General features: G+C 44.0%; 1 protein-coding gene across 6 annotated transcripts in view; it reads right to left on the reverse strand.

Moving 5' to 3' along the window:
• tyk2 (tyrosine kinase 2) overlaps positions 1-23,246 on the reverse strand; it is a 100,338-nt gene that overhangs the window by 45,867 nt on the left and 31,225 nt on the right. For 5 of the 6 annotated variants that reach the window (XM_060855197.1, XM_060855193.1, XM_060855196.1 and 2 more), the window contains exons 2-3: positions 2,421-2,619; positions 1,442-1,565 (exon numbers count right to left, since the gene is read on the reverse strand). In XM_060855197.1, coding sequence (XP_060711180.1) covers positions 1,442-1,565; positions 2,421-2,598 — 302 coding nt within the window. In that variant the 5' untranslated portion in view covers positions 2,599-2,619. Of the gene's footprint in view, positions 1-1,441; positions 1,566-2,420; positions 2,620-12,823; positions 12,949-23,246 lie in introns of those variants that run through there. The other variant, XM_060855194.1, reaches the window with a different exon arrangement.

Raw genomic sequence — 23,246 nt, forward strand, 5'->3', positions numbered from 1 at the left:
AGTCCATCACGTTATTGTGGGTCTGAAGTCACATGCAGGCCTGACCCAGTTTGCTTCCCTAAAACACATTAATGAACCAGATGGATTTTTCCAACGATCAACAAGGGATTCATGATCATTAGTTTCTTTACTTTCTGATTCTTCTGATTTTTTTTTAAAAGGAATTCAAACTCCACTTGCCATGGCAGGATTTGAACCTAGATCCTCAGAACATGACCTGGGTCTGTGGATTAACAGTCCAGCAATAAGACCAAACCGTCAAATTATTTCAAGGAGAATATAGAAGGCATGGTTCACAGGTTAGCAGGTGACACCAAGGTTAGTGCTACAGTGGCCAGTAAAGCAGCTTATCGAAGATTACAGAGGTCTTGATCAATTGGGTCAATGGCCTGAGGAGCGGCAGATGGAGTTGAATTTGGATAAATGTGGGGTAATGCATTTTGCTACAACAAACAAGGGCAGGACTTCTATAATTAGAAGTAGGGCCTTGGGCAGTGTTGTAGAACAGAGGCCTTGAGATTCAGGTACATAACTCTCAAGTTTGATCTTGTATAGATAGGGTGGTTAAGGTGCCATTTAGCACACTTGCCTTCATTGATCAGACATTTGGATGGGAGTTGGGATGTTATGCTGAGGTCGGTGAGGTCTTTGTTGGAGCAGTGTCCAGTTCTGATCGTCCTGCTACAGGAAGGATATCAGGTAGGAGGGGGTTCAGAAGAGATTGACCAGACTGTTGACAGGAATGGAGAGTTGGACTTCTAAGGAGAGACTGGATAGGCTGGGACTTTTTTTTTTACTGGAGTGTAGGAGGTTGAGGGGTGACCTTAGAGGTTTATAGAAGTATGAGGGGAATAGACAAGATGAATAGCAGGAGTCTTTTCCCTTGGATGGGGGATTTCAAGACTAGGGGGCACATTTTTAAGGAGAGAAGAGAAAGATTTAAAAAGACATGATGGGCTTTTTTTCAAAAACAGAGTGGCTCATGTGTGGTGTGAACTTCCAGAGAAAGTGGTGGATGCAGGTACAATGTTTCAAAGACTTTTGGATAAGTACATAAATGAGAAACGTTTGGAGAGATATGGGCCAAGGGCAGGCAGGGAGACTAGTTTAGTTTGGAATTACAGTCGGTGTGGATTGGTTGGACTGAAGGGTCTGTTTGTAAGCTGCATGGCTCTCTCAATAGGCCATCATCTCCCCTTGAGAGAGGATTCATCATCATCTCTTGGTTAGGAGGGCATTGTAGGGGATATTTTCCCATTAACCTAAAGTTGGCCCATTCCCAATAAAATCCAGGAGAGAGATTTAGACAAAACTGCAGAAGGTTTTGAAATCATGGTGCTATGTCTCAACACTGCATTCCACGGTTTCAGAAAGCCCTGATTTTATTTGTCAGGATGTAGGAAGGAACTGAACGGATGGCGCATGTGAGCAACCCACATACCTCATACGATAGTGCAGAGTCAAACACAGGTCCTTGTCAATCTTGAAGATATGATTCGGAGGATACCAAAGATTCTCTTTTAAGTCACAAAGTGCATACAAGTTGTGGCACAGTGGGGAAATGGCTTGGGGAAAAAAAAACACATACAAATTAAACGACTAGGGTCACAATTTCAACTTCTCTCAGGGTAATCAGTGTTAATTTGGAGTTGAAGCAGCAGCACACCTGGTACAGAGTTTACTTTTTGTGGCGGGGTTAGTCTAAGTAACATCATAGGACCAAGGGTGAGTACCCAGCTTCTGACTGGAACTTGCACTGGCTCGCCCAGTGGGCGCCGCTGTTGGTGATGAGTAGATGTCACTCTGACTTGTTTCTTGCCTGCTGTGTTGGATGTTATGTTCTCTTCACCTGTTGATATTCCAGCCTTCCTGACAAGACAATTCCACTGGCTCAAACTGCTGAGCTGCACCCAGACATGTGAAAGCTTGCTCTGACAGTACTTATGGGTAGATAGGGCAGTCTAGTCTAACCATGTTCTTAACCACTGTCCACACACATGCATTTCACAGCAGCAGGGACCAGCTGGTGTTCAGGCACTACGATTGTGTAGTTTCTAATCCTTGTTGCGTACCGGATAAACCTGCAAGCCAGCGATCCCATGAGTCTGCCAATTCTCACCAAGGTATGGACTATTGCCGGGGCTCCATGGTGAACACATGGACAGTTTACCTGATTGAACTGCAGCTGTATCCTCCACACATCAATGTGGGAACCCCTCATCTAATGCCTCGGTCTTCCCATGTCAGGGGTAACCACCCTATTCCTGCCCCAACTAGCATTAGCCAGCCCAGGTCTCGGTCAACAGCCTCCTATTCTGAATGTACACTCCAGGGATGTATTGTACAGAGACAAAACATTAACTCCGGTTTGGTAATAGACATGCCAGAAACATTGAAAAGAGAATTTAAATCTTCCTTACAGCATTTCTGTGCAGCCAGAATACAGATGTCTTCTGCAACCATCTCCCCCTCGGTAAAAACAAGGTCCTGTGGGCCTTCGCTTGACCAGTACAGGTGTACCCTCAAGCCTGACGCTGAAGAGTGACATCCATCCAGCTTGGTGTCAGAGTTCATCACAGTGCAGGGGCACAGTGCCATGTTTCCAATTCAAAATGTCGTCTGGAACAGAGAGGGATCACATCGGATTTAATAACATCACCAAAAACAGGTTTTCCCCAGATCATTGGCTCAATGCATCGCATGGACACTGCTTTGCAGAGATTATGAATTCAATTTTTAATCTGACGAGTTAAGCACACAACAGCAAAATGGTTTAGGACAGAATAAATGTTAAGCGAGCTGGGGATTCTCGAGGGAATGCTATATTATCACGGGAGGGTGGGAGTGAGGGAAGGGAGTTGGTGGTGCGGGTGTGGTCAGGAGAGAAGGGATAAAGGAAGGACGGTAGGCAGGCAGGCAGAAGTGGTGGGGGGAGGTGGAAGGGAGGGAGGGAGGGAGGAAGGAAGGGAGGGAGGGAGGGAGACAGGAGGGAAGGAGACCTGATGAGTGCCACACTGACAGTGGGATATTGGGAGGCTGCATGGGGATCCTGAGGACGCACCGCACGGTCTGAAGGGAACAGGTTGAGGGAGCCCAGCATTGGAAGACACGGTGCTTTAGGATCAGCACTGCCATTGGTTTTGTAGGATAAGGGGATTCCTCAGGTCACCACAGGGGACAATACCACTATTTGTGCACTAATAACTTGCATCAAACAGTTTACTTAACATCAAACAATATCTCAACAAACTACAGTAAACAAAACCAGTTTGAACAGTGTCTGTATAAACTATAGCAAACAGAACACAAGACTCCAAGTTCCTCAGTTAAAGCAGGACTGGGTGCCTGGTGCAATGAAGCGAGTGGCAGCCATTACAAATGAGCAGCATCAAATTGATCCATTACAGCATGTCAACTCTGAGGGAAAAAAATCAATCATTTCCCACATTTCGTCCAGAACTAGCATCGCCATGTGCAACCTGACAGGAATCCAAAGCTTTTAAGTGCTCCAGATATTAATTTCACCTGCAAGAGCAGTGCTTCTGCTCACATACAACCCTGAAGAACCAAACAGAACCATGGGAGGTCTTGAATGTCCCATACACTACACAAAGGGAGGTTATTTCTGCTCCAATTGTGTTCATTCACTCTGCAGTTGAGCCTTCAACCGGCCTCTCTGGAATCCCTCTTGAATTTTCTCTCCTAGACCCTACCCAAAAATAATCACTTCCCTGATCATCCCTACGGTGGGCACAGTGGCTCAGCATTCATCAACCTCGTGAAAGCAATGGCAACTGGTGTCTACACCAGTATCTTACATCACAGTTTCATCAAGACGGAGATTTGAGAGATGAAAATGAACAGCTGCAATCGCTTTTCTAAAGGCAAAGTGAAGAGTATGCCAATTGCACATATCAATTAACACAATAGAAGGTCATTAACTGCAATTAAAATTAGGCATTATCCTGCAAATTCTCATTAAGCAGTGGGTTTTGAAGGAAACTCCTGAGGGAAACAGTGCACGTGGAAGGCAAGACTTGAGCATTCAAATGAGGTTCAAAACTGAAAAACATCCAAAGCAGGGACCAACAACGTGTCACATCCAAAACCTCAATGATAGCTGAGCACAGAAGGAGTCTCACACACTCTCCTGAGGCAAATGGACGCAGAAGAAGTGATGCTGGAAAATTATGACAATAGTGTTGGACAGATTCTGGCAGGGTTTGTGGAGGGAGAAGCAAATCTAAGAGATACTGACAACTTTCCTTGGGAACAAATTAAAGTCAGAAATGACTGATAAAAGAACACCTGAACCTGTAACATGAGCTCAGCTTCGCTCCAAAAATGTTGCCTGACCTGCTGCGCACTTTCAGCACTGATCATTTGGAGCCTTGTATCATCTGTCTCCATCCATGGTCCTGTGCACAAGTTAAGCAGCTCTTTTACACCAGGACAATGTACAAGTGAAAACGTTTCTGCTTTATTACACCACACTGCTCCTTGGTACAAATGTTTCAAGTCTTGGACAGCACTACTACACAATAATTTGAATTAATGTAGTGTTTTCAATAGTAATTGTCCCAAATTTCAACACAGGAGTATTATCAAACAACAGCAATGTTAGGACAGCTGAAGAAAACAGGTGGACTTTGAGCAGGTTCTCGAAACAGTCAGTGGTTCAGAAAGCAGAGCTTAAAGGAGGGAATTTCAGTGATAAAGACCCAGTCAGCTGAAAACATAGTTCTGGAGTAATTAACATCAGGCACTACAAGAGGCAGAATCAGAACAGCATCAGATTTCAAAGGGTTTCATAGTAATAGAAGGAGTAGACCATTTGGCTCATCCAGCTTGCTCTGCCGTTCACTAAGATCATGGCTGATCTATGCAGCATCTCAGCTCCTCCCACCTGCATTGTCCCCATAACCTTTAATTCCCCCACCATGGAGGTGGAGAGAGAGATGTGGAGGAGAGATGACTTGGAGGACCTTGAAAACCAGGAACAGAATTTTATCATGAGGCATGAGCAGCCAAATGCCTTTATTATATGCTCTTACTGACAGATAGTACTTCAATACAAAGGTGTACAGACGTCAAGATAACTTGTAAACATGGAACAGGAACTGTCCATTTTGGGAAAGGAAGGAATAGAGGGGAAGGGGAAGTGATGAACTCTCAGAGCTTCAGATTTTAGCTCGACAAGTTCTCCTTCACCAAGCTCCCACAATCAGTTCCCCTGACAAACTCATTTCCCCACAATGCACCCAAAGTAACCTTTGCATGGCTTCTGTCCTCCTGGAATACACTGGCACAGGAGCCAAGCCCTCCTCCCTTTACACTGCTGCACCTTCATGTGAGTCTGAACAGGAGGGCTCTCTGTCCGTGGCTCCCAGTCCTGTCTTAATTGTACATCCACTAAAGAGCAGAACCGGTTACTTTCTGTTAATTGAGAACAGGGATACAGAGATCTGATGGAATGCCTGATGTCCTGACAAAATTCAGTGGTCTCAACACAAGCTAAGGACTGATCCAGGGAAATGCCTTGCCTTTGGCTCAGTTTTGGCAAAATACATTTACTTACTCACTCACTGAGATGTAGACAAATTGTACAATTCAACCCAAAATACTCGAGCAATAATCAGAATCATGTGGTTTGTTGGAATACTGTGCTCACTGCAAAGCAACAGGGAGATCCCCAAGCATTCCTTCTGCATTTAGGAGAAAGGTGGCATTATCAACTGCAGGGATCGAAATAAAATTCAGCAAATTCCTCAAAATTACTCCACTGTTTCTTTCTCTACAATACCAGAACAGGAACACCCTCAGTGCTGTAATGCAAGTGACAGTCTATGCATGCTGATGCCTGAATGTTCTGGACAGTAACAATATTCTCTTGGGCCAAAGTGAGGACTGCAGATGCTGGAGATTAGAGTGGAGTGTGGAATGCTAGAAAAGCACAGCAGGTCAGGCAGCATCTGAGCAGCAGGAGAATCGATGTTTCAGGCAAAAGCCCTTCATCAGGTACCAGAAGGCCTGATGACAGATTTTTGCCCAAAATGTCAACTCTCCTGCTTTTCAGATGCTGCCCGACCTGCCGCGCTTTTCCAGCACCGCATTCTCAGCAATATTCTATTGGCCAGCTAAAACTAATGACACTTTCATTGGCTCTCAATCAGCACATATGAGTGCCATCAGAAGCTGGTATCCATTGAGTGGACGTAAAGAGGGATATTGCTTCGGATTCTGTTGAGGACGATGGCCTCTCAGGTGAAAGCAGCCAGGTCAGACACACCATGACTGGCTCTGATGTACAGCAGGGTAAGCAGCAGTAATAGGGGACTCGATATAGTCAGTGACAGAAGCATTTCTGTGGTCACAGGCAAAACTCCAGGGTACCTCCTGGTTCCAGGGTCAAGGATGTCCTTGAGCAGGCACAAGACATTGCACAAGGGGGGGGATGAGCAGCCAGAGATCATGGTCCACATTGGTACTAATGATACAGGCAGAAAGAGAGAGGGATGTCGTCTTGCAAAGAAAATTTAGGGTGTTCGGTAAGAAGCTGTAAAACAGGACTTTGAAGGTTTAATCTCAAGATTACACCCTATGCCATGTGCTAGTGAGGCCAGAGATAGAGAAGTGGCAACACAAGTGGATAAGGTAGTAAAGGCAGCAGACAGCAGGCGTCCCTTCATCGCTCAGGGCACAGAGTGGACAAGTTACAAGTCATTTTGTATAAACTTTAGTCAGGCCACATGTGGAGTAGTGGGCACAATTCTGGTCACCATGCCATAGGAAGGAGTGGAGACTTTGGAGAGGATGCAATAGAGGTTTACCAGGATGTTGCCTGGAGTGGGTTGTATTAGCTATAAAGGAGAGGTTGGACACACTTGGATCACTTTCACAAGAGAATTGGAGGCTGAGGAGCAACCGGATAGAATTATATGTAATGATGACTGGCAACGGATAGGGTGGAGACACAGAACAGAGTGGAGGGTGGAGATGTCAAATTTAAAGGAGATGTACGAGAAAAGTTTTTGTTTTAAACAGAGGATGTAAGGCACCTGAAATTCTCTGCCAAGGGAGGTGGTAGAAGCAGATATAATACCAACATTCAGCAGGCATTTAGACAGACACTTAATCAGCCTATTCGTAAAATCAGAGAATCCCAACAATGCAGGAAGTGGCCATCCGAATCTGTTCTGACATTCAGGCAGGTGGACCTTCTGGCTCAGAGATACGGACTCTACCAATGCTCCACAGGAGTGCCTCCTTGAACTTTGTAGATGCATCCCTTACATGCTCTGAAGTGTGAATGGGTTATTAAACACTGAATAAGATCAGAGCTGAAGTACTTCCGAAAAGTGACTGATGTGATTGTGATCACCATGTTCAATCCCTTCCACAATATTCCCAGCCATTAAGCTCTGACCATTTCCATCATCTGCCTCTGCATTTTTCTCGTCTCTATTGAAATATGGTACTAGAAATCAAGATACCAAGCTGGTCTGCTGACTTGGACTTGGAAGTTAACGTTCTGGACAACAATGTGAAATTACTCTAAATCTAACAATCACCTATCAAATGGGCTCTCATTTAGAAAGTTACTTCGGTGACCCTTGTTTAAACCACAAATGTTAAACTAAAGATGAAATTACAGTGACCTTTCAGTTGTATACGGATGTTTAATGTGCCTCCTTCAATCCTTAATCAGCTAGAACTGCAGAAACAAAACGCAACAGCAGCATGAGCTGCATAATGTCATGTTGCAGTCACTGGATAAGTGAATGCTGCTTTGAATAAACAGTTCATGAGCTGGGTGCTGCTGCTGCTGCCTTAGAGCAGGAACGGTGGAAAATGTGATGCTCAAGTCAATCTTATTTGTTGCATTACAAAAGCCTGCTCCACTATTTATACATCAATATTACTGTTTGTCTTTCAGCACGTTCGGATTTGTTTTTAAAATCTAGAACTAGTTCCTTGTTGAAGTGCTCTCAGCTTTGTAAATACTTTATTTTCTAAACTCTAATATACAACAGTTAGGCATTGATGTACTACACCAATATGCCACACATTCAAAATGACACACAACTTTGGTGCCTCTCTTGCTTCTCAGAGCAAACACACCCAAAAGTAGCAGCGCTATTTTTTTGACAAGATAGTACCATTCTCTGGTGAGACATCAATGAATCATTGGGTTTTGAAGAAAGTCCCACTTCAAAGACCTGAGCACACAATCTAGGCCGACACCCAAGTGCAGCACCGAGTGTACTTTCATACTGGAAGGCATGTCTTTCAGATGACACGTGAAATCAAGACTCCTCTTTGTCCTTCTCACTGGACACCAAAGAGGTCATGGCCCTCGTAAGAACAATTACATCATGCAGTCAGAACCAACATCAACTGACCACCTTGATGTTTGAGAGGTCTTGCTGCACACAGACTGGTGGATGGGTTTCGCTACATTACAAACAAGACGACTTCACAACTCTTAGTAGCTGCAATCCACTGTGGGCCATCAAGGGAATAGAGAAATGTCGTGAATTGTTTTAATCCGGTGTATTTAAGACAATTGGTAACTCCCAGAGTTCAGTTGCTCTTGAGATTATTTTGAGCTGATCAGGACTCTGTTTCCTTCTACACAGCAGATGGCCTTGAAGATAGCAGAACCAATTTCATGATATTCAAGCAGTTCCAAACAAAGTGTGGGGAACAAGTCTGTTTTCTACCTCATTCTTGTTTCACCTGTGTATCAGTATTTGTTACACTGAGTTGCAGTCCATGCCCTACTGGACATCACTCTCATCCCACCTCAGGACAATAGGCAATTCAGTAAGTGTAACGCCATTTAAAGCTAAAGGACAATGGTTCGATTTGCTTTCATTTGAGATGATTATTGCTGAGCAATTAGCAGGCAATTTGCATTCATGCCAAATGTCAGCAAAAGCCTAGATTTTCTTTTTGCACTTGCGTATGGACTGCTTCATCTTGTGAGGAATGGTGCTAAACATTGTGCAGTTATCAGCAAACATCCCCACATCTGACCTCATAACGGCAGGGGTAGATTTATCAAAAAGACAACAGTTGGGCCAGAGACAACGTTGAGGAATTTCCACAGTGATGTACTGGTACAACTGACTTGGCTGGCAGTATATTCTGAGAGTCCATTTTAAACTTGATCATAATCATGTATAAATATCGTGATTTGGACTTGAATGCCAGAGACTTTGAAAAGAACACTGCTGACCTAAGATGGCTGTTCGTCTCAACCCAGAAAACACTTTCTAAATGCATGAAACTGGCTGCCTCAGAATCACCATCTACAATCAAACTCAGGAAGCTATCAAGAAATTCACATCCCTTGTTTTCCTCACATTTGCATGATAACTTCATTATTAGAGGTGACCAGTTACCTACAAATAATTCAGTTTCAAAAAGCACGAGAAAAGCAATATTGACATGAATGAGGATGATACTGGGAATAACTTTACTTCCTCAATTCCACTCAATCTCCAAAACTATCTGATAAAAAGCAATTTGAAAACAAGTCACTGAGAATTGAAGAACATTTTTGTTTTTGTTATTACTAAAGAAACAAGATAGCACCTAAACACTGACTCAGGTCATTTCATTCACACAACCTAGGGACTCCCGAGATCTGTCGCTGTATCTGCCTTTGTCTTCCTGCCTTTTCTTGACACCCCCATCCACTCTCTCAGAGCACTCATTACCTGCAGGTGCGTGTGTGTTGAATGTTGTGTGCTACTATTATTTGGGGGTTGTTGGTAATAAAACTCTACTCTAACACTCAAGGAATTTCTTTGCATTTGCTGTCCTTCACTTTCAATCTGATTGGGTTTAATTCAAGTGTGATGACAGCTTCATGCTGGAAAATAAAAACAGATTTGTTGGAACTGACTGAGGTGTTTTTAACAACAGGAGCCATGATTCCATCTCCCTTTGTTGAAACAACATTGGTATTTCCCTTCTACAACATTCACCTGTCTTGCAGCTGTTAGCCCCTGACTCGATAGTCATCTGTACTGTAGCATTCCTTCTTGGAACAGCCCCCTCCACACATAGATTCCCATCCCAACTCTTGGTGATAACCCTCAACCTGTAATCCATGGCACCAATTCACCAACCAGTGGCAACAACCTTATCCTGGTTACTCCTATCTTGACCCAAAGAGACAAGTTGAAAAGCTCTCACTTCTTGTATCCTTTTATCAAAGCCTTCTCCCTAAAGACCATCCTACTTTTCAAATCCTTTGCCAGACTCTTCCTTAACTATGCTCCAGTGAATAAACGTCCAGTTTTTCAGCACTTTTTCCTGACATTAATGCACTGATTCTGAACTTGCTCCCATATATGCTTAAGAGCTAAGTGGCTTGTGATACTATGCAGTTAGCATAGAATCCCTAGAGTGTAAAAACAGGCCCTTCGCCTAACAAGTCGACATGAGCCCTCTGAAGAGTAATCCACTGAGACCCATTACCCATATCTTCTAAGACAAAATATTGGCAATGGAAGGGAAGACTGCAGAATTTATGATGATTGTTCTTCTCTAGATCTGCAGGAAAACAGCTTGCCTTCAACTCTCCACTGAAGACAACTCACAAGCAGCAGAAGGCATATGGTCCAGAGGCATCAAAGATTGCAGCAACACTGATAAAATCAGACAGGACTGCAACAGACAAGGGAAGAATTTTCCAAAAGGAACTAATCATATTTGTTTTAAAATCAGGAGGGGAGATGACAAAATAAAGATAAGCTTACCTTCTGTCCTGTCTACCTCACTGCAAAGTCGGTTTAAATCTCTACAAAAAGCCAAGCAAGTGGTTAATCCATTTCACAAACTGACTGCTTCCAATCTTTCAAACACTTTAGTTTGCTCGTGTCACTCAGCTCAGCAACCACTGAAACTGGAATGGTTCTGCTTGGAGACACATGTTCACCCCAGTCCTTTTACAGTTCTCCTGCTTCCCCACTCAGCTCGTGACTCAGCTGCCCTGGCAGTGCCAGAGCACACTGAGCAGGAAAAGAATGTGAAACTGAAGCTATGGACGCTTTTTATGTTATACTTCGATGACCAGGGTGAAAGCATTTGTTGAGAAACTGTAGGGGAGGCATTGCTTTGTACCAACTCTCTGCTCAGTTTAGGAAAGACTATTTGATCCTGCTGTTGACAGTCCATTAAATGGAACAATATTTATATGATTCAAGACAAGTTGAGGAGTACAATCAAATCTCTCTGATCTCCATCAATCTTGATCCATTGCTTGGTTTTCATTAAATCACACTATTCAAATTTGAGCAAAGATTAACTCTAAAGAAAACACTCATGGTGCTGGCACCATAAGTTCCACCTCCATATTCAGTGCTTTCTCGAAATGATTTCCTGAAGGCATCAGCTCAAAGACAATGGCTGCTCTCAATTACCACACACCAGGTTATAGTCCAACAGGTTTAACTGATGTGCTTCCAATTAAACCTGTTGGACTATAACCTGGTGTTGTGAGATTTTTAACCCAGTCCAACACCGGCCTCCCCAAATCATGACTACTATCCACGCCAAGATAAGGCCTCCACAACCACCTGATGACGGAGCAGCGCTCCGAAAGCTAGTGCTTCCAAATAAACCTGTTGGACTATAACCTGATGTTGTGACATTTTTAAACTTTGTATACCTCAGGCTAATACCAGCACCTCCAAACTCATCACACCAAGATAGTAAGTGACTGTTGGCTATTGGTTCAGAGTTAAGCACCAGCACTGAATTCCTCCACTGCGCAGACACTTTGCTGTGGAAAATCACCAGACTACTGTCACAGAGAGACACCGTCACCGATTCCACCTCTCCTCCTATTTAATTGCAATGTTCCAGTAGAGTTCAGCTCATCCCAAGACAGACAGCTCAGGAGTTGGAGGACTATCTTGATTCTGTGACTTTGCAGCTGTCTCTCCCGATGATCCCATGGATTGAAGCTGGTTCCCTGTCTGATTAGAGTCACAGCATCTCTAGCCATGTGTAATTCTGCGAAAACTCCAGCTTTCACACATACTTCACTGACAGCTCAACCTCCCCACCACCTATCTTCATCTCACAACTTCTTGGGTGTTGCCAAGTAACTTGCCCGTACCTGGTCTTGAATAATTCTGAAACTTGCTCTAACTAAACACTGGGAGAAATATCACAATTGTCTTCAGGTGCCAGTCATGTCATTGCCATGCCCAGGCAAGGACTTCCAGCTCTGCTGAGACGATTCACCCCCATTCAATCACCTTGAGCAACCTCAGCCATATTTCTTGCCAAAGGCTTGATTGTTCTGGTGCTGACAACCTTGCGATTGTCTATTCATCATCATCTCCAGCTTGGCCCAGGCCGCAGGTTATAGGCAGCACAAAGTTCAGCTTCCTCTTTACACTTGTCCTGTTGGGCCCGACAAGCTCCTGATTCCCCATTCCTCAACTTTACAATTCCATCCTCAACTTAAACATTCCTAAGTCGCTTCACCATTTCATTTTTGCAACTTCTGGAAGCCCTACAGACTTCCTTCAAATGCTTCCTTCCTCTATCTCTGGCCACTAATAAATCTTCCTCACATGGTTTCAGTCACTTTGACCCCAATCTCGAAAATGGCTCCTCTAAACAACTCATTAACAACCATTTTTGGTAAATACGTTCCGCTCAGTTGGAGTATCTAGGAACATTTTGCTACATTAGCAATGCTCCATTAAATTGCTGTAACCCAGTTACAGAACAGGTGTACGCTGATCGAACCCACATGACTACATTCTGGCCCTTAAAGAAGAAAAATCAACATTACCTGGAGAAGCTTCCTGAGGAGCCCTTCACTGTACAAGGTTACAACAGTTATGTGGATTAAAACTGACAAATGAGCCTTCAACACTGGCCACTCAGTGTCCTACTTCCCTTCCAGCCATTATCTCTCAGCACCAGGCCCTGAAATGTGCACACTGGCTTGTGCGCCACATAACCCACCAGTTTTACTGCTCACAGGTTTTTGTTTATTGTGAAAACATTAAAGCCAGAAGTCAAAATAGAGAAGTTGTGGGGAAACACACAGCACCACTGAGATGGAAAGATCAGCAGCGTCATCAGCGTGTGCAGAGCAGTCAGCAAAGGCTAATGCAGTCCAGAGGCAACCTCTGTGGGTGAGCAATGAAATGTGACTAACATAGCCTTTTTTGGTTCTGGTCTCCAAAGTCTACTGCACTAATCTAACTTCTGAACAAACCACAGAGCGTGCAAATCTGTTTAACACTGTAAATGCCAATGAGGTGGCCTGTTATCTCGTTTGAGAAACTTTACGGTGAGATAACGTTCATACGTCCTCACCAAGATTTTGCTGGTTTTGAAAACATGTAAAAAACATACTGAATGAATCATGAAGCAGTAACATCATGGTTTACAGTTTGCGAAGTGATGGTGGAGGAGTGGGAATTGCCAGGGGTCCCCCAGTGATTCACTGGACACAAAGCTCTCTTATCTTTCAAGGTCCCCAACACATCATTACATGCACAGTGCTCAACAGATCACCATCAGGTTTGATTTTATTCGCCCAACTGCAGGGATGCTGATGGCAATCTCAGAAATCCTCTCATGACCAAAGCAGACCATAAGACGTATGAGCAGAATTAGGCCATTCAGTCCATCGAGCCTGCTCCCCATTTGATCATAGTATGTTTCTCAACCCCAGACTCCAGCCTTCTCCTATTAACCTCTGACCCCCTTTCTAATCAAGAACCTCTCTCAGTCTTAAATCCACTCAAGCACCTGGCCTTCACACATCTATGTGGCAGAGTTCCACAGATTCACCATCCTCTGGCTCAAGAAATCCCTCTTTATCTCAGTTCTAAAAGACCACTTCTTCACTCTGAGGCTGTGACCCCAGGTTCTAGATTCTCCTAATGGTGGAAACATCTTCCCCATGTCCACTCTATCCAGGTCTCTCAGTATTCTCAGAGTTTCCCCCCCCCCCCCCCCACCCATCTTCCTCAACAGTCAAGTGCAAATCTAGAGACCTCAACTGCTCCTCAAGCCCTTCATTCCTGCTGTGGACCCTCCAAAGCCAGCATATCCATCCTTAGGTACGAGGCCCAAAACTTGACAATATTCCAAATACCATCTGACCAGGGCCATATGTAATTGAAGTGTGGTGCTAGAAAAGCAGAGCCGGTCAGGCAACATCAGAACTGCTCCTCGGATGCTGCCTGACCAGCTGAGTTTTTCCAGTACCACACTTTCACCTCTGATCTCCAGCATCTGCAGTCCTCACTTTCTCCCAGGGCCCTATACAGCCTCAGGAGTAGAACATAGAACAATACAGGCCCTTCAGCCCTCCATATTGCACCAACCTGAAGTCACTCTAATCTACATTTTCTATCATCATCCATATATTTATCCAATGGCCACTGGGGAGGGCACAGTGACTCAGGGGTTAGCACTGCTGCCTCTCAGCACCAGGGACCTTAGGTGACTGTCAGTGTGCAGTTTGCACATTCTCTGAGTCTGCGTGGGTTTCCTCTGGGTGCTCCGGTTTCCTCCAGCAGTCCAAAGATGTGCTTGCCAGGTGAACTGGCCATGTTAAATTGCCCACAGTGTTAGGTGCGTTAATAAGGGGTAAATATAAGATATGGGAATGGGTGGATTACTCTATGGACATTCGGTGTGGACTTGTTGGGCCGAAGGGCCCGTTTCCATACTGTAGGGAATCTAATCAAATTTAAATGCCCTTAAAGTTGGCGAGTCTACTACGGTTGTATTCTTGCTCTTGTGAATGCTAACATTACATTCAGAGTCATAGAATCAGAGTCATATAGCACAGAATCAGATCTTTTGGTCCTACCAGACCACACAAACCATAATTCCAAACAAAAGTAATCCCACATGCCTGAGTTTGGCCCATATCCCTCCAGATATTTCTTATTCTTGTACTTATCCAAATGTCTTTTACAAGTTGTAACTGTACCTGCACCCACCACATCCTCTGGAAGTTCATTCCACACATGAACCACACGCTGTGGAAAAACATTATCACACGTTTCTCCTCTCACCTTAAAAATATGCCCCCTAGTTTTGAAATCCCCTACACTGTACAGGACATTGGTAAGGCTGCTCTGGAATACCATGCCCAGTTCTAAGAAGGATATTATCAAGTTGGAGAGGGTTTAGAAGAGATTTACCAGGATGTTACTGGATATGGAAGCTCGGAATTATAAAGGAAGGTTGGGTAAGCTGGGACCTTTTTTTTATTGGAGCGTAGGAGGTTGAGGAGTGACCTGATACAAGATAATGAGAGGTATAGATAAGATGAATGGCAGGTGCCTTTTCCCTAGGGTGGGGGATTTCAAGACTGGGGACACATTAAGGTAGGATGAGAGAGGAAAGATTTAAAAAGACGCAACAGGCAAATTGTTTACACAGAGGGCGGTTCACGTGTGGATTGAACTTCCTGAGGAAGTGGTGGCTGTGGGTACAACTACAATGTTTAAAAAGATATTTAGTTAAGTACATGAATAGAAAAGGTTTGGAGGGATATGGGCCAGCAGCAGGTAGGTGGGACTAGTTTAGTTTATGAACATGGTCAGCAGGGACTGGTTTGACTGTTTGTGTGCTGTATAACTATGACTCGAGAGACAACATCTGCCATTCACCTCATCATGATTTTATAAACCTCTAAGATCACCCTTCAACTTCTTACACTCAAATGAAAGTAGTCCTACCAGTTCAGCCTCACCTCTTAACTCAAACTCTCCAATCTGAAACCCTCCCTAGTTTAATATCATTCTGATAATGGGGTGACCAGACCTAGATACAATACTGCAAAAGAGGCCTAATCGACATCGTGCACAACGTCAACATGGCGTCCCAACTCCTATACTCAAAGATCTGAGCAATGAAGGCAAAAGTGGTAAATGCCTTCTCAACCACCCTGTCTATGTGTGACACAGACGTCAAAAAATGTCAAAGTACATGAACTCCAACGGCGCAAAGCTCTACTTTTAAGTGGATAAGCCCTGATTTGTTTTACCACAACGTGATGCCTTGCATTTAACCAAATTAAACTCCACCTGCCACTCTTCAGCCCATTGAACCAACTGATAAAGATAGAATCATAGACATGTACAGCACGGAAACAGACCCTTCGGTCCAACCCGCCCTGATATACCAACCCAATCTAGTCCCACCTGCCAGCACCAGGCCCATATCCCTCCAAACCCTTCCTATTCATATACCCATCCAGATGCCTCTTAAATGTTGCAATTGTACCAGCCTCCACCACTTCCTCTGGCATCTCATTCCATACACATACCACCCTGTGAGAGAGAAAGTTGCCCCTTAGGTCATTTTATATCTTTCCCGTCTCATCTTAAACCTATGCCCTCTAGCTCTGGAATCACCGACCCCTGGGAAAATACTTTGTCTATTTACCCCTATCCACGCACCTCAATTTTGTAAACCTCTATAAGGTCACCCCTCAGCCTTCGACTCTCCAGGGAAAACAGCCCCAGCCTGTTCAGCCTCTCCCTGGAGCTCAGATCCTCCAACCCTGGCAACATCCTTGTAAATCTTTTCTGAACCCTTTCAAGTTTCACAACATCTTTCCGATAGGAGGGAGATCAGAATTGCACGCAATATTCCAACAGTGGCCTAATCAATATCCTGTACAGCCGCAACATGACCTCCCAACTCCTGTACTCAATACTCTGACCAATAAAGGAAAGCATACCAAACGCCTTCTTCACTATCCTATCTACCTGTAACTCCACTTTCAAGGAGCTATGAACCTGCACTCCAAGGTCTCTTTGTTCAGCAACACTCCCTAGGACCTTACCATTAAGTGTATAAGTCCTGCTAAGATTTGCTTTCCCTAAATGCAGCACCTCGCATTTATCTGAATTAAACTCCATCTGCCACTTCTCAGCCCATTGGCCCATCTGGTCCAGATCCTGTTGTAATCTGAGGTAACCCACTTCGCTGTCCACTACACCTCTAATTTTGGTGTCATCTGTAAACTTACTAACTGTACCTCTTATGCTCGCATCCAAATCATTTATGTAAATGAGTAAAAGTAGAGGGCCCAGCACTGATCTTTATGGCAATCCACTGGTCACAGGCCTCCAGTCTGAAAAACAACCCTCCATCATCACCCTCTGTCTTCTACCTTTGAGCCAGTTCTGTATCCAAATGGCTACTTCTCCCTGTATTCCGTGAGACCTAACCTTGCTACTCAGTCTCCCATGGGGAACCTTGTCGAATGCCTTACTGAAGTCCATATAAATCACATCTACTATTCTGCCCTCATCAATCTTCTTTGTTACTTCCTCAAAAAACTCAATCAAGTTTGTGAGACATGATTTCCCATGCACAAAGCCATGTTGACTATCCCGAATCAGTCCTTACCTTTCCAAATACATGTCCATCCTGTTCTTCAGGATTCTCTCCAACAACTTGCCCACCACCGAGGTCAGGCTCACTGGTCTATAGTTCCCTGGCTTGTCTTTACCACCCTTCTTAAACAGTGGCACCATGTTTGCCAACTTCCAGTCTATGGCTCCTCACCTGTGACTATCGATGATACAAATATATCAGCAAGGGGCCCAGCAATCACTTCTCTAGCTTCCCACTGAGTTCTCGGGTACACCTGATCAGGTCCTGGGGATTTATTCACCTTTAACCGTTTCGAGACATCCAGCACTTCCTCCTCTGGAATCTGGACATTATGCAAGATGTCACCATCTATTTCCCTACTGTCTATATCTTCCATATCCTTTTCCACAGTAAATACTGATGCAAATATTCATTTACTATCTCCCCCATTTTGAGGCTCCACACAAAGGCCGCCTTGCTGATCTTTGAGGGGCCCTATTCTCTCCCTAGTTACCCTTTTGTCCTTAATATATTTGTAAAACCCCTTTGGATTCTCCTTAATTTTTATTTGCCAAAGCTATCTCATGTCCCCGTTTTGCCCTCCTGATTTCCCTCTTAAGTATACTCCTACTTCCTTTATACTCTAAGGATTCACTCGATCTATTCCTGCCCGTACCTGACATATGCTTCCTTCATTTTCTTAACCAAACCCTCAATTTCTTTAGTCATCCAGCATTCCCTGCGCCTACCAGCCTTTCCTTTCACCTTGACAGGAATGTACTGTCTCTGGATTCTTATTATCTCATTTCTGAAGGCTTCCCATTTTCCAGCCGTCCCTTCACCTGCGAACATCTGCCCCCAATCAGCTTTTGAAAGTTCTTGCCTAATACCGTCAAAATTGGCCTTTCTCCAATTTAGAACTTCAACTTTTAGATCTGGTCTATCCTGTTTGTATTCTTAAATAACCTTCTCCACAGTCCACTATACCACCAATTTTGGTGTCATCCACAAACTATATACTCATCTAAATCATTTATATCAATGACAAACCAAAGTAGATCCAGCACTGATCCCTGTGGAACAACATTCCAGCTGCAAACAAACTGTATGTTAATGACAGGAGTTCTAGTACGGGATTCTTGGGTCCCTTTGTGCTTTCTGAAGCCTTCCCCCATCGAGAAAATAGTCCATGCTCCTTTCTTCCAATCACAATGCATCCCCTCACACTACCCCACATTATTTTCCATCTGCCACTGTGCCCATTCTCCTAGCCTGTCCAAGTTCTTCTACAGCCTCCATATCTTCTCAACACTACCTGCCCCTCCACTTTGACTCGTGTGTGAAATTATCAACAATGCCCTCAGTTCCTTTGGCTGGATTGTTCATGTACAATGAAAATAGTTGTGATCCCAACACTGAGCCTTGCAAAACTCCACAAGCCACTGGCTGCCATGCTGATAAAGACCCCTACATCCCTGCTCTCTGCCAGTCAGCCAATCCTCTATCCATGCCCAAAACTATGGGCTCTTATTGAGTGGCACACATCAGAATACATCACACTCACTGATTCTCTTTTGCCTAATTTGGCAATTATCTCTGCAAAGAATTGTAATAGATTTGTTAGGCATAACCTCTCCTTGATCAATCAGCTCTATTTTCCCATGTGAAATAACTCCATACAGGCCAGTGGCCCGTCAACAAATCACCCCTGGTTTACACACGAACAGTACTTGACTTTTGTACTGCTTCTTCAGAGCCAGCTACTAGAGTGGCAGAATCTGACACTCCCCTTTTAATCTGTCAGCCAGGACTCCCCGATTTGGAACCGTAACCTAGTCAAATCAGAGAACTCATTCTGTAAGATCCACCTGGCTGATCCTGTTCCAACCATGACACAATACACTACCAAGTACTCCACAGTTTCATCTTTAAGAATCCTCACCAACAATCAAGGACAGGCTAACCACCTTCTGCCTCGTTTCCATATTAAACAGGGGTGTTACGTTAGTCATTTTCCAGTCCGAGAATCCTCCCTGACTCCAACAATTCCTGAAAAATCACCAGTGCCTTTGTGATCTCAACTATCTCCTTCAGAACTCTAGCCTCTCCCTAGTCTCTTTTCTATCTTCAAAACCAAAACCCTTCCAATCTTCCTTCATAATATAGCTTGCTGTCATATTTCATCTTACCCATTAGTGATTTTGTAGTTATCCGCTGTTGGTTTTGAAAGGGTTCCCAAACCCACTGATCTTCACACATCATACGCTTTTTTTTTGTCCCCGACTTCCTTTGACAGCTACGGATGTCTCATCCTCCCCCTTTGCATGTCTTTTCTTCCTTGGGATGAATTTCTGCTCTGCCACCTGTATTACCCGCAGAAACACCTGCCATTGCTGCTCCACCATCTTGCCCGTTAAGCAATTCTGGCCAGCTCCTCGCTCATGTCTTTGCCGTTACCTTTACTCAGTTGTCAAACTGTTCCATCTGATTCCAGTTTTCTCCCTCTCAAACTGCAGGGTGAACTCGATCATATCATGGTCTTCCTTCACCTTACACTCCCTGACCAAGTCTGCCTCATTACACATCACCAAACCCAGAATTCCTGTTCTCTAGTCGACTATACTATAAGTAGCTCTTTTAAAAACAAAGAAACATCTGGTAGACATCCCATGAATTCCTTTCATGGGATCTGCTTATCAACTCGATTTTCCTGATTCACCTGCATATTGAGGCCCCCAGGATTATTCTGGTGGTGCCTTTTCTTACGTATTTTCTTTCCCACAGCCTGAGGCCTGTCCATAATTCCATCATGCCTTTTTCCCTATGTGTTCCTCAACTCCACCCACATCGATTCTAAGCCTTCTGACCTTATATTAATTATTATTGATTCCATTTCATTTCTTACAACAACCCAACTCCTCTGCCAATCTGCCGTCCTTTTGATAGGATGCTTATCTTTGGATAATTTACTTGACAGGCCTGATCCCCTGACAGCCACAACATTGCAATGGCCAATTTCAACCGACCTACAAGCTCATTAAACTTGTTTTATATGTTGTGCATATTTAAGTACAACACTCTGAGGCCTGTGTTGAGTAATCCCCTTCTCAGCTGTCCCCATATCTGTTGTTTCTGAAGGTAGATTCCTGATTTTTTCAATACTTCACCCTGTAATGTGTTCTGGAAAGCTCCCTCTCATGAGCCCTTTTCTATAATATTCTATGCAATTGAACCTGCCACTCCCACACCTACTTAGTTTAAACCTTGATTTACTGCTGTAGCTACGCAATTTGCCAGGACTGTGTTCAGCAAGTCTGACAACATCTGGGAAGAGAAATCAGAGTTTGTGTTTCAGGTTGAGTGACCCTTCTTCAGAACTAGTTTATATTTGAGCGGTCAAGAATCATCCTGTTGCTTGCCTTCCACCTCGGACTTTCCGCTAAGACAGTGTCCTTTAGCTCCAACCAGTGCAGACTTGATCCTGTTCCATTCCATATAGCTGATGCTCATTCCTGGAGAATGGCAAAGATGGCAGCACTTCTTCAAAACAATACCTAAAGATGTATTTAGTTAAGAGTACTCACCTCAACATCAGAGAAAAGGAAGGACAAATCAAGTCTAGCGTGGTGGATGTTCTAACCGGGAGCTGAAAACATCTGAGCAACTGCCAAATTGTACAACAGGCCTTAACCTCAGCAAAAACTGACATTGTCTTGACCCATGATTTGTAACACATGATAGTTTTTAAAGGGACAAGCCGCAATTCAACTCATTTCAAGTTTATCCTTTGAGGTGAAAATGACTATGCTAATCACCTGGAGTGTTCTGTGGGGTTTTCATGGATACATGATGTGGACCCTGGTCGTACAGCTGTAAACAGGGTAAGATACCCAAGATGAAGTAGTTTTGGATCAGTTGCCAGTTCAGGATTTCTTTCGATATGAGCTTACTTTCAAAGGCGGCCACACCATTCTGGGCTTTGTTCCACACAGTGCTGCAATTCTGGGTGCATTTCCTTTCGCTGTCATAATTGTGGGAAAAAAGGTGAAGAGGAACAAAAAGGAGCAAGTCTGCCAAACCAGCTGAAGTTGATGGAGCAATAGCCTGCCCATTCTGTTCTCCACATGCAAGACTTGGACTGTGTGGCAGTCATGCCATGAAACAAAGCTGAGATCATATTGTAGCACAAAATGTCAGACACTGTGCTCCACATTTGATCTGACACAAGTAGACACACCCAGACTGAACTAGTCACAAATAGATCGAATTGGTCCTCTTGCCAGAATGCCTGACATGCATTTACCAAGCAAATCATGGCCTGGTGAGTTCAATCATTTCAGGGTCTGAACTTTGCCCATGTCCCAGCCCCCTACCCCATACACCAGGCCTTGTTATCACAGTCTGCCACTACATACTACCTAATGTTAGCCACTGAAGTCTCCACTAACAACTATTCACCTGAAGCAGACAAGCAGGAGGCAGGAACAGCAGCAAGCCAGGCAGCATCAGGTGGTGAAGTCAACATTTTGCATATAACCCTTCTTGAGATCATTATCCACTCCTGTGTCTCTCCAACTACACCCTATCTTCCGCATATAAACCAACATTTGCCTGGCAAATATCAGTTCTGAGGAAGGGTCACCGGTCCCGAAACGTTTACTCTGATTGTCCTTTACAGATGCAGCCAGACCTGCTGAGCTTTGCCAGCAACTTCTGTTTCGGATTTACAGCATCCGCAGACTGTCTGTCCACTTCACTGAGCTAACTTCAATTATTGGAGATATGAAGTCCACTTGGGTATCTTTTAAAAATACTTACTCCCTCAAGTTCTCATACTCAAAGATTTGTTCCAATGAAACTGGCTATTCTGGTTAAAAGCAGTTGAAAAGCAGCAATGTTTTCAAGTAACACTCCCTGCGCGCTCTCAGATTTGAAACTTGATGGCGCTTATTCATTTGATGAGCTTGCGAATGAAATTGCTCAAGGCAGTGTCTGTCTCAAACATTCCTGATGGCTTTACCTCACAGTCACTTTTTGCTATCCAACTTTCAACTTGCTGCTGAAAAGAACAGGAATTTAGTTGGCCCATTTCTCAAGCTCCTCAGGCCTTGAAGTGCTCAACAGCCAATTCAGAGGTAGTCTCTGAAACAACCGTGACAATGTGACAAGAGTAAATAGACATCAAACTACTTTCAATACTTTTCTGTGGAAATCACTGTTCTTTTACAGACCAAGACAGAATCCAAGTTACAGATGGCAATAAGCTGCAGAACCAACTCATCTGTTTTGTTGACGTTGCACAGGAAATAATTGTTGGCCAAGCTATCAAAAAAGATTTCTTATTTAACTCCAACAGAGCCCTGGACCAGACTGCTGTAGGGCATTGAGTTCAATAGGCAGGGAGACCAGAGAAGGTATTGTCCATGCTCCCACTTCTCACAATCATTTTTGATCTTGAATTTTGGTAAAATTATCAACAATGTACAGCCCAAACCCCAAATCCACCCAAGATCCATGCACGTATTTCCCACTTTGATGATGCTCATCAAGAGGAACCTTGGCCAATTGCCTTTTGAAATCCGGAACCCAAAGCAACAGTTGTGCCAAAGCTGGGATCTGAAAAGCAAGTAGAAATTTGGGAGTTTTTGGTCTGTGAGGCTCAGTTATTAACATTCATGCTCAAGTAAGGTGCTCATGAGTCCAAAGGTCTGGATCAAAGCTCCACTGCAGCAGGAAGTGTGTGCTGGGGAGGGGTTGTCATTCAAGTGAGGTGTGAAGATGATAGTATCTACTCTCAGGTGAACAAAGATCTCATGGCATCATTTTGAAAAGTAGCAGAGTGCTCCATGGCATCC

The sequence above is a fragment of the Hemiscyllium ocellatum genome, chromosome 45 (assembly GCF_020745735.1).
Source record: "Hemiscyllium ocellatum isolate sHemOce1 chromosome 45, sHemOce1.pat.X.cur, whole genome shotgun sequence".
Lineage (NCBI taxonomy): Eukaryota > Metazoa > Chordata > Chondrichthyes > Orectolobiformes > Hemiscylliidae > Hemiscyllium > Hemiscyllium ocellatum.